The following is a 15,814-nucleotide window of genomic DNA, read 5'->3' on the forward strand; positions in this document are numbered from 1 at the left end:
ATCCACTACATACAGACGGAGGGATTCAATTCGAAATTCCTGACTTCGTACTAACAGAATTTCCGCACGTCCTTAATCAAATAAAATTAGCCATTGGCCCAAGTTATTGTGGAATAACTGACTTTAGAAATCTGTGTCTGTTTAAGCCCCTGCAAATGGTTAGCAGGATTTAAGTGCTTTAATACAGAGATCCACATTTACAGTTTATTGCCGTTCAGTTGATTTGTTTGAAGGGACTATTTGCTCTGTGTGTTAGTGGCATCACCGTAGATGCACATAAAGCCAATTAGGTTTTACTAAGAGCCATTGACCAATCACATGATTCTCAATAATATTAATCTATATCCACTATTTCTTTCTGGGGTAGTGTTTTTATATCCAATATACATGAAAATAAGTTGAGAGCACTTAAACTCAGTTTAAACAGGGCCTCTTTGTCTAGCGATACGCGTCGTAACACAATACATGTGCCACTGCTGTCAAACAACTACAAAAAGAAGCAGGATACAACACTGCACTTTCTAGAAGGTGGCTAATCTCTTCTTCCAGTCTCAGATGATCCGATTAAGTGTGGAGCTGTATCGTCGCCACGGTTACCATCTGGGTGGAAGCACTGTTCTCGTTGTTCTTGTCCAGGTGACACTCTCCGTCGTTGGGATTGACCAGCCCTCCCAGCTTCCCGTCCAGGGCCAGGTGGGGCACGTCGTCCGTGGCGAACACCAGAAGGTGGAAGGCCTCCTTCCTCCAGCCGATCTCCTCCTGGTGGGGGTTTGGGAGGAGCAGGGCACAGGGATCAGAAACGCCACCCCTATGCAAAACTTGAGATCCATTATCGTGACTCGTGGATACCTGGAGCTTCATATGAACAGGGAGAGGTTCTGTATGGTGGATTTTTACAATATCGCAGTCAACGATTTATTTTACTATTGTATAATGCAGATCATAGACATATTGGAACATGATTGCAAGAGCCTGAAACCTTGCACTATGAAGCCATTTAAGATAAACAGCAATTTTGTGAAATACAATCAAAGATAGTGCATTCAATAGAACGGACATGACATCACCTGCCTTATTCTTGTTAAAAAATAATCCAGAGCCACCCAGTGCAGGCCGGGCCTGGGTCAACACCACACAAAAGGAGCAGACAATAGAACAAGTGAGGATTTGACAGGGCCGCTGACTAATGCCATAGGGCTCATCAAACAGAACCGTTGTTGCAACACCAGAGGTATGAACACCACTATTTACACTTCCAGTAGTTCCCTAAATCCCGGCTACATTGCACAGTGGCCAGGTGTTCTTCTATGGCTAATAAAAGGGCCCTTTTGAAGTGGCCACCAGAGGAGTGGCCGTATCATTCAGCCTTCGCGGTCTACAGATAGACCACACCAGGAGCTTTGTGTTCCTATCACGGCCCTGGTGGGTTCAGTCACCATCAGCCCCTCTTGAGGGATTAGGAGACACCCCTTAAAACGTGCAGTTTCTGCTGGCGCTGTGGTTCCCACAGGGAAGTGAAGCTAAATAATCACGTGATAATAAAAATACTTTTGCAATCGTATATTTATCGAAACACACTGTTTCTATATTTCTTCTTCATGCTGGGAAAAGTGACCCAATTGCCTGCAAATACCGGTGATGTAATGATTCCTTACACTGGATAAAATATAAATATCATCACCCGCCACCCCCCCCGCAGAACGTGGCAACGGAGGAGTTCCAGTAGACTTAATTACAAGGCAGAAGCTACTGGAGGGGAGGAGGAGGAGGCTATCCTTCACTTCCTGTGGGAGACAATTGACCGGGGGAGCCCCTGTTACAAGATTGCGACCTTGCTGGTCAAGTCTTTCTCGTGCATGACCAGCTGCTCCACAGTGCACTTCCTCATGACCCCCCCCCCCCCCCCCCAACACACACACACACACACACACACACACACACACACACACACACACACACACACACACACACACACACACACACACACACACACACACACACACACACACACACACACACACACACACACAGCCTTTAATTAACAAGTTAAAAAAGGGGGAAGATGCCTCCAGTAGCTATACAGAGACCTCCCTAACCACTTCCCCACCCCAACCCCTGCAGCTGTATTCATGCTTACTCAGCAGTCTCTCCCCATAGTCATGTCAAGCCGCCTCATTCATTGATTCCCATCAACGGTTTCCATCTACATCCTACATGTTCGAGAAATGGTAAAGCAGAATCCTTCCCCCCCGAAAACATCCCACCTCAGAAGGAGAGGCTTTTCCCGCTCACCTTGCAGACGGCGGCCTGCACTATGGCGTCGAAGCCGCCCTCCGGAGCGTCCCGGTTGCGCGACACCATCTGCTTCTGCACCTCCTGGTTGAAGCGGTCCACCTTGTCCGTGAGCGACAGGACGTGGCGGAAGCCAAAGGATGGCACGCAGTTGGGGAACAGCTTGTATCTGTGGAGATGGAGAGGGAGAGGGTTGTGGGGAACCAGTCTGCTACATTAAGGGCAACCATGAGCCTTCCCCAGTGGCGTTTTGATGTCAACTTCTTTTGCATTACATTTATGCATTTGTATTTTAGCGGCTTGTGACCAGGGCTTATGTGTCCTGAGGCCTCCAATATTATACAGTGGTTATGATTCGCTACATATCTTTTTACACATTACTTCTCTGTAAATATGTACAAAGCTTATTTTAATTTACACACAAACACAACCGCAATTACCAATAATATCCTCTCCCAACATGATCGGCTGTTTTTGACCATACATCGCCTGAGTAAGGATCAAAATAGTTTATATATGTGTCCCCTTAATGTCGTCCTGCAACATGGCAGTGTCTGACACACACACACACACACACACACACACACACACACACACACACACACACACACACACACACACACACACACACACACACACACACACACACACACACACACACACACACACACACACACTAGCCTAGTTGGGAAGTGAGGCGCGATGGCAGCCTGTTAGCTAGTCCAGAGTAATCTAACCTCCAGGGCAAACATACCCTTGCCTTCTCTCCCCATCTATTCTAGGTCTTTTTTCAGTCAACAGACATGCACACACATGGATGTAGAGAGGCAGTGGCCATTTTGGAGCACTGGCTCTCTCAACTATCAGAGGTGATGAATAATGAACCATGCATGGGATTCTCTCCCGATACATCTTTCATGAATGGTTCAAAAATAAACCCTGTGGATGTAATTTTTGAAGAGCTGTGCCTGGCCTTTTTGAGCTCTCAATAGGTGGAACGATGACATGTCAGGATCATTTTGGGCCAGAAGAGACTAATATTCAAATTGGATATTTGGACAAGTGGTCATGATCATACGGCCCTGATAAAATGATCATGATCAAATTATCATGATCAAATGATCAGTCATGTGAGTATGATGACCAGACTGATGGAGGCGTCCATGTTAGTTTAATTTAGTCAGAACTACCATTTCCTGTACAAATATCCCGAGTGCTGTGATGACGCCTTTGATACCTGAACCACAGAACAGTAGTTGGTTTCATGAGGTCAAAGTCTCAGATCACGTGTTGAAAGCACAATGATATTGTTCTGCTCAGGACACAAAGGCATCGTGCATGACACACATTCTGCTCAACATAAATTTGCCTCTGGATAGCATTACATTAGGACCATGAATCCCGCATCTCTCCCCTCGCCTTACCCATTGCAGGGGTTGTTCTGATACTTGGGCTCTGTGTAGGAAAAGGGGGAAATGTTCTTGTCCACGAAGGTGCCGAAGCCCAGCCTGAAGTTGCTGGTGAGTCGGCTCATCTCCTCGGTGAGCTTGGTGCCCAGGTTGTGGATGGTCACCAGGTCGTCCTTCATGGAGAGGGAGAGGTCCATCAGGTAGTAGAGGTCCACCGGGTAGTCCTCCACCTGCCTCACCTGCACCTTGAACGACGTCTGGTCACCTGGACCCCAGGGTGGGGGGATGGGGGGGAATGAGAGTGATGATGCAGAGGCGTAAACTAGGCACAAATCGGCGGCCACAATATTTCGAAATGGAAAAAGGTTCTGGGACCGCTCTTTGCAGTTTATGACGTGAGTGTTGTTGAAGGAGATAATGAGGTGGATGGCCATGGTGCTTTGGACAGGCCAGGGGTTCTGTGGGGTTCTAGTCCGGTGTGAATTTGAGTGCTTGACAAACCTGGCCGCAGGCTCACAGAGATCTTCTGCGGCATGATCTGGGTGACCTCGTTCTGGGAGGGTGCGGACCCTTTAGTGCTCAGTGGGTTGCTCTTCAGGATGGAGGTCTGACTGCTGGGGAACTCGATGAACTGGGCCTTGCAGCCCCGGATGTGTAGACTTTGAGTGAGGTCACATCTCACTCTTCCGAAGCCCTACAATGATATTAAAAACAGAGCTAACTGTCAATCACTGGGCGTTGGAATGACTTTGCTTTGCGATTTGGCTTCCTCTGGTTACAGACAATCTCTCAGGGATGCTACATTCAAGAGTAGGATTTTGCAACTGTTGTGCAAAACGATGCCAAAACAACAACAATGAGCGCTTACCTCTTGTGCGCACCAGGCGCAACTTGGGTGAATTAAGATGCATTCTTCACATGATGTCGCACTGCCACTCATACACACGTTGAGACCTGAGGAAGGGGGAAACTCGGTATAGAAACTCAAAAAGGACTGACCCATTTATCGCTAACTAAATATAGAGTGGCCTACTACCACAATGTCATAAAATAACATTAGGCTACCTATATCATACAACAAAAACATAAAATGTAATAGGAAAATCATGTACGCATGCATCAATGTGTAACAACAAAAACATAAGATAGCGATAACATTGCAATAGGCTACACTGTTGCTTTGTGACATTCCAGCACAGCAGTCACTGAGGCATAGAGATTAGTGCTGATATCTCAGGGCATGAGTTATATTGTAGAAAACGACAGTGTTGTATATTTTACCTTGACCGCTGTGCCAAAGTATCTCGAAAACCATGCAGCACAGAGTTGCACGCCGCAACAATGTCGCTGGGTTCATCATTGTGTCACTTGTTGGGGAAACAAAATACCTCAAAATAACTGAGTAGGCCTAACCAATACCGTCTCGTGGATTGTCCGAAGGACGTCTTAATGGATGGAGTCCACTCGGTCAATGCAAAACACCGAAGTAACGTCCACGTTGACCAGATTTGTATTCCATTCCGCGCTCATTCCGTCAAGCTGGGGGCGCCTTTACGCTTCATGTTGTGGTTGGACATTATCATCCATCATTGCAACTGCTCAATGAGCAAAACACGCAACTCAATCACGTATATAGGATCAATGACCACTGCATGTTTTCTTTAGAAACTTCGGTATCGTTCCATCTCAGTACTGGTCCACAGACGACTCCCGTTGATCCCAATCATTCAGTCACTCCATGTCTTCGAATCACATAGTTCTCTGGCTGTGGCGAACAAGGAATACAAATGTCAACAAAAAAATAAATCTACCACGTCTGGAAGTCGTGATTTCGCTCTCAAGTTTGTTTCTCGGCTTCTCCTGTACGCGACGCGTCCCTCTTGGAATCTCCGCCTATTCCCGAGGGGTCTGGCGGGGAGGGGGGCAGAGATGACCCGTTAACCCTGTCGCTGCCGCGGCGTAGCGTTGATTCCTCTGGACGGATGTTTTTTACACATTTGGAACAGGTGCAATGAGTAAATGTCGACTATCGATATGGAAACGTGTACCACCCCCTTGTCGTTTTCTCAACGCGATTGCCTGATTGCCATTCGTTAAGAACTCGCTTTTTCCAACCCTTGGTGACATCCTTTGTGTGACGTCGTGTGTCATTTACATTCCTATAGTAATACGCGCATGTCTGAGTCCAGAATCCAATAAGGCGTTTGCCTGTGACATTTAAAGAAATACAGCTGCATTATCAATATGGGCGTGAAAAAACCTTAAACTGTTAGACAATTTCTTTACATATATTTTTTTATTGATGAATAACCACATGACTAACATTCTATGGTATTCAAACACCCATAAGTTCAAAGAATACTAACTTATGAACACAGCTTTGGTGCCTATACAAATTGAGCATATTAGAAAGAAAGGATAAGTAAGTAAAGACATAAGGAAGGCACAAAAGAAAAACAATGTCTAATACAAAAAAAACCAATAAACTCAACCATTCCGGTCAAACAATTAACTTCTTCATAAACAAACAAATCACCGCTCCATAAACAACCTATGGAGCAGTGGAACAACCTAGGGAACAACCTTCCAAACAAAACAAACATATATAGGCCTTAATATATATAAACATAAACAAAAATGTATTTATCAAAAACTTGAGGGATCCGCAGGGTGCCGCGACGCCTCAACTATCCCTTCAGGGTGCTGCCACGCCCCCCCAAAACTACCTCTTGAGGTTGCTGTGGTGATCACCTACTCCCTCCACTGGCTGCTGTGGCGCCGGAAGAAGACGTAGCAGCGAGCTGCTTGGACGCCATCTCCACAATGCTACTGAGCGGCAGGCCGCTGAGGCTGCCCCGGTGGCGCGTCTTCATCTCCTGCAGAGCGCCCACTATGGCAAGCCTCCCAGCCTCCGGGTGGCGCTCCTTCAGCGCGACCATCAGCTTGTCGAAGCTGCCCATGGAGGCGTGGTGCTGCGGCACGCAGGTGCCCTCCGCCGTGGGCGAGTCGCTCAGGACCTTATGCTTGTCTGGGCCGGGCACCTGTGGAGGGGAGGGGAGGGGAGGGAGGTTTGGATGGCTGACTGGCCCAAAGCTTACTGTATTCACCGTAAAGAGTGTACCTCGGTTCACCGTTTCTTAGAGCTGGGAGTTATTGGAAAATGTATTAGCACGATAATTATGGGGAAAGGTTCAGCATGCCATTTAAAACATTGTCCATGAGGGTCATAACATTAGAGTATATGGAGTTTAAAGTATCGTATAGGACCATAAAACAAGTTTCTCTGTCTCACTGAAAAACTCATATGAACTAATACATTTTAATTCAATCTCGTTTACAAATGGGTATGATGACGAGTCAAATTCTGAATACCATTGAAAGACAATAAATGACAATTGGATATGTATGATGCAATATTGTTCATCACAAATAATGTCATCAACGGGTATTTGAGAATAGGCTTTGCCCATGGAGGTGTGAATCACATTGCTCACAATGCTGCTCAGATCCCCTCACCTTTCCCACAGTGAGGCTGGAGTGGGTTTTGTTGGCACTGGGTTTCGTTGCACCACCTGTCTCCTCTGGTACCTTGCTGGAGGCGATGGGGATCTGCAGGGCTGGACTCAAGCTCTCGGTAACCGGTCTGATGTGCTCCACATGTAAAGTGGAGCCCGGCACGCAGACGCCATTCATCTTCCCAACGGCAAACTCAGCAGCCAAAGGGCCCTTTATGGTCACCATGGCAACTCTGGAGAGAATAAAACCACCGTGAGATAGATGCCACGGATGCTTAAGATTGTCGCAACCAAAGCGTTCCACATTTACATTGAAATGAGGCCAAAAACAGAAAACAAAGTCTTGCGTTGTGTTACATCATGTATGTTCGCAAGAGTTCAGCAGTATGCGTTTTCATTGCCAAGATGAATTCAAGCAATGCCAATATTTATGATAGGTCAGTGAGGTGACTCACGTTAGATGGTTGCTGAAAATGAAGAATCTGACATCAGAAACGTGGTCCTTTTCAAACCACTGCATCACATCGCTCTTAAAAGAAAATAGTATTCATTAATTAGTTGGTAGGGCCCTCTACCTGCTCAAGTGTGAATTGTAATGCACGATGAATCATTTGTCACTGCCCCCTGGTGGCTGTCATTTAAAACATTCTTTATAAAACGTCATGATTTGATACTTTTCACTCAACATGCCCATAACGAATCTGGTGACTTATCAGCTCTATTCTTAAACGTCTTTTTTTTTCCCCGCAAATTAGAGCTGTAGTTCAGATAATAAAGAGGAAATATTCTGAAAGATGCTGCAGTGTGATGTCATGTTTAATCCACACAGGTGTAGTGGATCACCTCAGTCACATCCTTGGGGAGTCCAGAGATGACCAATGAGCTCCCCTGTTCCTCCACCTTCTTAGGCAAGCCTGGGGTAAAACAAGAATTTCAACAACCAATAAAAACAGATTGGAAGTTGGCCTACTTCACAACATCATCATCAGACCTAGAGCCTGTCGTGCTCTTGTTGAAAGCAGATACGTAACAACCCACAAATCAGACTTCAGACTGATAACCGAGTACATGCATTTCACATTCCTTCGCCTCTTATTTGTTTTGACAGATCACACAGTTAATGAGGCGGGAATCTGTACGGCCGAACTGGCAATAAACAGGGAACACAGACCCGACCAATAGTGGAAAACTGTGAACAAGTGTCAGTAAACGTTTCGAATCAACACTGTGTAGACATAATAGAAAGAAATAATGAAAAAACCTGTCTGAAAGTTTCCCATGCAAGTAGATGAAACAGGAAACAATGCGTAACCCCGCCCCTTTCACTTTTCTGAATTCCTCAGACCCTATCCAGTGTGTTCTTGCCTTCTATTATCTCTTCGTCACTCCCTGAATGGGTGTCTCCCTGTCCGGTCGGCACCATAACGACGGCGGGTTCCAGGTCCTCCTTAGCATCGTACCACACCTCGCCGGTGCTCAACTCAGTAGATTCCCCCTCCATTTGAGACTCCACGGCCACTACCTCAGTCACACGATCCACTGTGTAGACAGATCAATACAATACACAGTTATAGGATGGAGCGGTGGCCGTGGGTGTCCTCACCCGTCTGCTGCAGACAGATCAATACATTAATACACACAATAATCACCCGTCTGCTTGTTGTCTTTCCCACTGTGCTTGAGCATTTGGGAAACCGCTCTTCTGCGCTTCACCGTGGAGTGAGCCACTGGGGCATTCTGTCTCTTAGCCTCCTGGGAATGAATTTTGTCAAAAATGCGTCCCAAAAAGAGGAACTCAGGGATAGACGATGAGTACAGACATGGGAAATTTCAATGCATCGAACCTAACCATACAGGCCATATTATTGTACCATCATAAGCTGTCAGATACCAGCTGCTAATGATACCAAGTTTCAATAGTTATATTGCAAATGCAACGTGTTTAACGGCTACAGACAGGGTACATGCCTACCCATAATAATGTAATGGTCCAATATACCTTTGGGTCTTCACTCTTTCGAAACAGGGGACATTCTTTCCCTCCAGGCATTTCCATGTCCCATCCCTCCAGTGGCCGAGAGCTTGTAATCAGATAAACACATGATGCAGACAAGCATTTGGAAATCGTACACATTTGCACACACTAAGAACATACCTTGTCGCGACATCCTCCAAAGCATCACCAATGAGCTAAAGTAAATCAAAAAACAGACCAGAGTCAATCATGAATGTCAGAGTAAACCTAAAATACATGAAAAATATATTATAGTGTCGGGCAGAAGCAGACCTTTGGAGGACCGTAGGGGCAGCCAGAGGTTAGTCTCGCCGAGCTGACGAACAGAGGCTCCAGCTGCTCCAGGGTCACACCAGCCAGGATCTTGGTCCTCATCTCTTTGTAGTCACACTGGAGCTTCTCGCAGACATTAACAAGCTTGGCCGGAGGGTCCTTGGGCCTGCGGGAAGAGAAAGGCAAACTGATGGTACACCATCATTCTTAATTGACGGTAGCTTTCGGGAGACTTTGCCCTGGAATCTTCTCATGATTTAGCTTCAATGTAAATCTTCATCAAAGTCCACTTGTGTTTTCCTTACTTCAACAAAGTGAGGAAGGGGAAACTGAATACTCCTTGAAGTTCATCAAACACTAACTCAAGTTACAAGAAAAATCATCAAAAAACTAAATCATACAAAAATGGTTTGACCAATACTCAGAGTGTGCTGTTGTCATGGCGAAGTCATCAGGGGAGGTGAAGCAGTCCCTCCAGGCTTGCTGCTGGCACATGGTGTAGTGCAGGTCCAGCAGACACAGCTCAGCGCACTGCGCCCGCCGACAAAATCCCTCACACGGTACCCTGTCCCCGGCCTCCTCTGAGCTGAAACACACGACCACAAGGGTGCCACTGAAAGACCTCCCTTCTGGAGGCCAGGGGGGCGGATGGAGTGAGCATGCCAGTGCACGGAGTACCTTTTCAGTTTCTGTCTTAGCTCATCAAGTTCCTTCTTGGCAGACTTGAGTTTCACAATTTCCTACAAACAGAAAAACACAAAAAAAAATCATGCGGCATGTTGACGAACATGTCACCCAATCGCCCCTTCCTTCCTCATCCCATTAGTATACCTCAGCCAAGTAGTCCAGGTCGGACATCTGCAGCATGGTGAGATGATTCTGGTCTGCCGTTGCGGGCACCTTCGTCTGGGCCTCTACCGACACACACCGTGTCTCCGTACCGACTGATACATCGGACGTGACTACGCGGGGGGAAGGGGAAGTGCCCCTTTCGACAGTGTGCGGGGCCTCTCCGCCGGCCCCCGCAGAGCGGTCTCGGCCTGCCCCGGGCCTGCTGCTACTCTCACCCGAGACAATGTTCTCGTCCTCCTCCAGGAAGCTGTGGAAGTCGGAGCTCTCCTCCTGGTCCATTTCGGGGACGCCCGCTTTGCAGGACGCGACGCGGCCCTGAATGGGGTCCCCCCGACGACCCGCCTGCCTGGGGAAGAGAGGGGACGACCCGCGAAGGGGGTGGACGACCTTGGGCGTGGACGACGGGCGTGGACAACCTCTCGCACCAGGGGACGACCTCTCGCACCGGGCCATCTCAGTCGCCGTGGCCAGGGCGGGGCTGTCCTGCTTGGGCCCCATAACGTAGATATCGGCGGAGGGGTTGAGCTGAGAGGTAGACGGCTGACTGCCATCGAGGCTGTAGGGAGAATCATTGTAGAGAATAGTTTACCATTGGCAGAATGCAGGGCAATCCCATGATGACATTCAGTTAGTTATGTAGAAATATAAAGTCGAATATACGCTATTTAAATCATCACAGGCAGGGTTCAAAGTACGGCTCACAACACTTTTGACTATGCTGACTTCCACGACAGACCATCAATACTCACTATGAGCGACCAGTCACAGTGCAAGCAGAGGGACCCCAGCGCTGTGCCTGGCTGGGCGGAGACTGGGGGGCTTGCCAAGGTGCCCCCCAGTAAAAGCGCTGTTCAAGCCCTGCATCCAAAAAGGAACTGGCCTGGGCTGAGGAGTCCTCATACAGTGCAGCGTTACCGCTTTCCTCCTGCCAGCCTTGGGCCTACACCATCAACACAACACAGCTATAGTCAAGTCTGTTTGGTTGTTTTGGTTACCGAAAACTTCTGCAACAATTTCAGTTAGTGCAGTGGTTCCATTTTTGTCATTTATTTTCATTGATAATACACTTAAAATGTACAATGGGAGACTGTACAATACCCCCTTCAATTATGAGAGAAATAATAATAATACCACAGAAACACTCAAAGTAGGAGACCTTTGAATTTTGTGGCACTTGCTGCATAGCCCACACGTCTTCACTGTTATCCAGGAGGTCCAAACTCTCTCTGACAGTGTTCGGAAGACACTCCACCTCTCTATGGTCAACTGCAAGGTCAAAACAAAACCCCATTGTTTTCACTCTGTGCACCAAAATATTGTTCTGTGTCTATTAAATTGGAATAATTAATAAACAGGGTAAGAGTATGAGCTTGCTCGTCGTGTGTTACCAGCGCATCGTCGTGCTCTGGATGGATCACTAGCACAACTGTTCTTCAATGGCACTCTTTTTATAAACATGGGCCCTTTGGGTCTGAAAACAAAAAGATAATGTAGGTGCCATTGTAAGTCAGTCACTAATTATGTATGCGAATGTGGAGCATACCTGTCCAAGTTGCTCAACCTCTGGGTCCCGGAAAGCACGTTTTCTCGGGAAGCACGAGTATCTATGCACCCAAACAAATATTTAATCCAGTTTATTCAGGTTGTAGAGCCATACACACACACATGGATATATAAATATGAATGATGAATCTGCACACACACAATAAAAAGTGAAAATAAAAAAGGAACACTCAGGCACTCAATACTCAAGTAAATTAACCGAGGTCCGTGTTTATCATTTTTTTTTGTTTTCAACGGCCATTATATTCAATGCATACGTTTGTTGCAGACTTACTTGAACCGGGCACGGCCAATGAATTGATAAATACAGGATTGTTATATGGGATCATCTGACAGGGCACTGCAAACCCATGAGTGGTGTGATCATAGAGATAGGGGTTGACAACCACATGGAAGGGTGTCGGAATGGAAGACCACATATTCTGAAAAATAACGACAGATTAATACTTCTATACACGTTGATTCAATTCACCACATTATACCGTTTAACACGATAAGTAAAGTGTACAATTGACTATACATGCTAACTATCAGAACGGCGACACCATAAAGATAATTATGGTGGTTTAGTATGCAACTATAAAAGTTAAGATAATTGTAAGGAATACGGGAAAATTAATACCCAATATTTGTGGATGTAGCTGAGGTGAGCGGCATGTGGCTCTGGTCAACGGGCCGAAGTGACCAGCTTCCTCTTCCACCCAAAGTGCTGTGACGTAGGCTAAATTAAACACGATTCAATCCACGTGGGGTCTTCCTTTCCTGTCCCAATCACAGAACGGGTGGTATTGTTTTGATTATAATATCGCCGTTATTTGGAGACACAGTACAATGCTCTGTCATTCGCGCCATATTTGTAGCTGCAGCGGCCCAGACGACCATTCCGGAAGGACGCAAGGATCTTCCAGGACCTCACCTAGCATAGCCAGAGAAGTGTCCTATTGCTCCCAGTCTAAGCCTTTGTGTCCAATTCAATACCGATGATTACAGATTCAAATAAAATATACAAATTGTATGTTGAAATGCCTCTTGAACATTCTGGTAGAATATTGGAAATTAACTAATTGATCGGAATCCAGTGATGTTCCCTTGGTAACCACGAGGGGTCATTAGTGGTCACATGAGTTTAAGGCCAGCAGACAGAGTCCAGGACAGGCTGGCAGGTGGAGGATCACTGCATCGATCAGGGACAGACAATTTTTAAAACAGTTTTATAGGCAAAGACTTTCCCTATCCCTGTAGATGTACATAATATACCCGCCAGGGGGTTGTTGAAACCTAATTCCTTTCATTATGTAAAAAAAACCAAACGCTCACTGCACTCATCGTTCATTTTCCGAAGATAAATATTTTAATCTGTATTACAAAATAGGAAAAGGAAAACATAATTAAAGGTTATCTCAACTACATTAAATGCATGGGCTCTTCACAACTTCCGGCGGTGAATTATTATTATTATAATTTAACGTTGCTAATTATAATTGACCGCTGTCAAGGAAAACAATGGACTTTTTGCGACTATGACGTCTTTGGTAGTACTGCGCAAGTAGTCCGGTAACTTGTCAACCCCAGAGACTTCGGTTGCTAAGCGACGTCAACGTCTTTGGGGGACTTTCTCTGATGATCCACACTACGAATGCTGGTAAGTGTTAACAAATAAATTGTAAAAAGACACACCATGTGAAGTTATTTTTTCGTTTTGGCAAGTAGCCGTGTAATAAGTGGGATAATATATAGAACGTTGCCGGTGATTATCGAAAATAAGCCCCTTCAGGGCGAAGCGAGACACCTCCGCTGCGCGTCGGTGTCCTGTTCGGCCTGTCGGAGCTTATTTTCCCGATAATGACCGGCGTTCTATACATTATCCCCTACATATCTGACTCATTGTCAAAATTCGCATAACCGACCGGTAATGATTATCCTTCCAATGAGAAGCCATTAACAGATTGCATCGTGCTCACTGCCTCCGTCCGTTGACTGATCATCACCATAGAGTGGCGAAGTCACGCCGTGACGCCCCTTCCGGTAGAGCTCATGGGACCTATGAGATCGAAAAATATGAATGGGTGTCAATGGAGAGAATTTTTATTTTTTTCTGATCCCAGTCTTTATATGCCCTGGATTACACATATGTTGTTTGTGGTTTTAAATGATAATTTTTCATGCAAAGAAAAGTAAAACTTTTCGTGAAGAAGTTTGATAATTTTAGGTTTTATGTGAGGCCGCTTTGTGAACTACAGCTCTTCGCTGCTCTCGACGTATATGATATACGTCACCACACCTACACTTGGAACTCGGCACAGAGATGGCGATCTCTCTGCTCCACTTCAACACTTTTTTTCAAGGCGAGGATAAAAGCATAGAAAGAGGTGAAAACCACTGTGCATGGGGAGAGTTTTAGTTATGTGCATCTATATGTGCCATCTCTGTGCCGAGTTCCAAGTGCGGGTGTGGTGACGTATATCATATGCTTCGAGAGCAGCGAAGAGCTGTAGTTCACAAAGCGGCCTCACATAAAACCTAAAATTATCAAACTTCTTCACGAAAATGTGTAGTTTTCTTTGCATGAAAAATTATCATTTAAATCCACAAACAACATATGTGTAATCCAGGGCATATAAAGACTGGGATCAGAAAAAAAAAAAATTCTCTCGATTGACATCCATTCATATTTTTAGATCTCATAGGTCCCATGAGCTCTACCGGAAGAGGCGTGACTTCGCCACTCTATCGACTTGATTGGGGACGGACGCGCAATGCATTGTGGATCCGTGCGCTGAAGGCTCCGTCAAAAAGTTGAAAAATGTTCAACTTTTTCGGCAGCGACGGATCCGTCATCCAATCAGATCACGTATGCAAATTTGAGCACCGTGACACTTCTCGGGCTCTGACGACCCTGGAAACCTCCCGCATCGGTCAGCCACGCCTTCTGAGTCCTTTGACTGACGGTACAGTGGGCATGGCGTCATGGCCGTAGGCCTACGGCATTCACTGCCATATCTTGAAGGTCCCTTCACTTTAGATTCAGCTAATTTGTTTTATGTTGAAGGACTGTCCATTTGATTTATGTTCTTCTACTGTGGAAAAGCCAGGCTCTCAGTGGGCAGGCTTCTCTAATAGTTATGACTCTTATTGTGTTTGAATTGTGTGTATTATTCATCAGACAGTCACTTATTCATCAGACAGACAATGTATCGAACCTTTGACCCATGGGTGGGTTTTAGCTTCATAATGTCATTGAATAAGACCCAATTATCCCACCAATATTGTCAATTCTGTTTTCTAAAAGTCCACATTGAATGCAGATAAACATTTCATTTGACTGCTTTCCTATAAGAGAATAATAATCCCTGAATAAGAGAAAATATCTTTGGAAAATATTCGATAACTGTGGTCCTATGGACAAGCTAACATAGATCGGAGGTAGGGATGTTGTAGTTAACTATGAGGCGGACCTTGCACTGTGTCATCAGTATGTTAGCGAGAGAGCTGCAGATTGAGTAGTATTCCCTGCTGTTGATGGAGAGTTTCCAAGGTGACGTGACATCCTCAAAGCCTCAATCCGCTCGTTTGTTCTTGCTGAGTGGATCATGACCGTTAGATTAGGATCATGGCTTAAGCTCATGAGGGAAAGGCCTCAGTGTGTGTGATGCGGAAATAGGAAAGGGGATGATTGACACAACAGGCCAGGTATTCTCAGCTTGCTGAAATACATTCTGTGTTGTATGGGTTACACGTAATAGTGTCCTGCTAGCTGCATCTGCGACATTTGTTCCTTTTGTTTCCTAAGAAATGATGTAAAACTGGTTATTGTGTAGCACTTGCTTGTTCTATGTCACTTACCCATGAGAACAAATCACAATAAGGAGTACAACATATCCTCTGTGTGAACAAAA

The 15,814-nt window shown here is 45.8% G+C and overlaps 2 protein-coding genes across 4 annotated transcripts in view; both read right to left on the reverse strand.

Moving 5' to 3' along the window:
- The window catches only part of itgb5 (integrin, beta 5), a 36,481-nt gene extending 30,646 nt beyond the window's left edge, over positions 1-5,835 (reverse strand). The window contains exons 1-6 of the mRNA XM_056579965.1: positions 4,983-5,835; positions 4,570-4,655; positions 4,203-4,395; positions 3,717-3,966; positions 2,293-2,461; positions 598-759 (exon numbers count right to left, since the gene is read on the reverse strand). Of these exons, the coding sequence (XP_056435940.1) occupies positions 598-759; positions 2,293-2,461; positions 3,717-3,966; positions 4,203-4,395; positions 4,570-4,655; positions 4,983-5,061 (939 nt within the window). The 5' untranslated portion in view covers positions 5,062-5,835. The remainder of the gene's footprint in view (positions 1-597; positions 760-2,292; positions 2,462-3,716; positions 3,967-4,202; positions 4,396-4,569; positions 4,656-4,982) is intronic.
- Positions 5,836-5,988: 153 nt separating this feature from the next.
- On the reverse strand, positions 5,989-13,906 carry LOC130373450 (RNA-binding protein 44-like). 3 transcript variants are annotated; one of them, XM_056579962.1, is made up of 19 exons: positions 13,826-13,906; positions 12,541-12,680; positions 12,193-12,340; positions 11,899-11,959; positions 11,744-11,826; positions 11,512-11,621; positions 11,105-11,295; positions 10,335-10,911; positions 10,182-10,243; positions 9,925-10,089; positions 9,504-9,669; positions 9,372-9,406; positions 9,216-9,297; positions 8,866-8,968; positions 8,582-8,755; positions 8,060-8,130; positions 7,672-7,745; positions 7,218-7,449; positions 5,989-6,742 (listed from the first exon to the last, which is right to left on the reverse strand). In XM_056579962.1, exons 3-19 carry the CDS (start codon positions 12,335-12,337, stop codon positions 6,449-6,451), a joined length of 2,625 nt encoding a protein of 874 aa, XP_056435937.1. In that variant the 5' UTR covers positions 12,338-12,340; positions 12,541-12,680; positions 13,826-13,906; the 3' UTR covers positions 5,989-6,448. The 3 variants fall into 3 exon arrangements, with proteins under 3 accessions (XP_056435937.1, XP_056435935.1, XP_056435936.1); XM_056579960.1 differs by having other exon boundaries at positions 10,335-10,926; XM_056579961.1 differs by lacking the exon at positions 13,826-13,906 and adding an exon at positions 12,835-12,952 and having other exon boundaries at positions 10,335-10,926.
- Positions 13,907-15,814: the final 1,908 nt, after the last annotated feature.

Source organism: Gadus chalcogrammus, chromosome 20 (assembly GCF_026213295.1).
Source record: "Gadus chalcogrammus isolate NIFS_2021 chromosome 20, NIFS_Gcha_1.0, whole genome shotgun sequence".
NCBI classification, from domain to species: Eukaryota; Metazoa; Chordata; class Actinopteri; order Gadiformes; family Gadidae; genus Gadus; species Gadus chalcogrammus.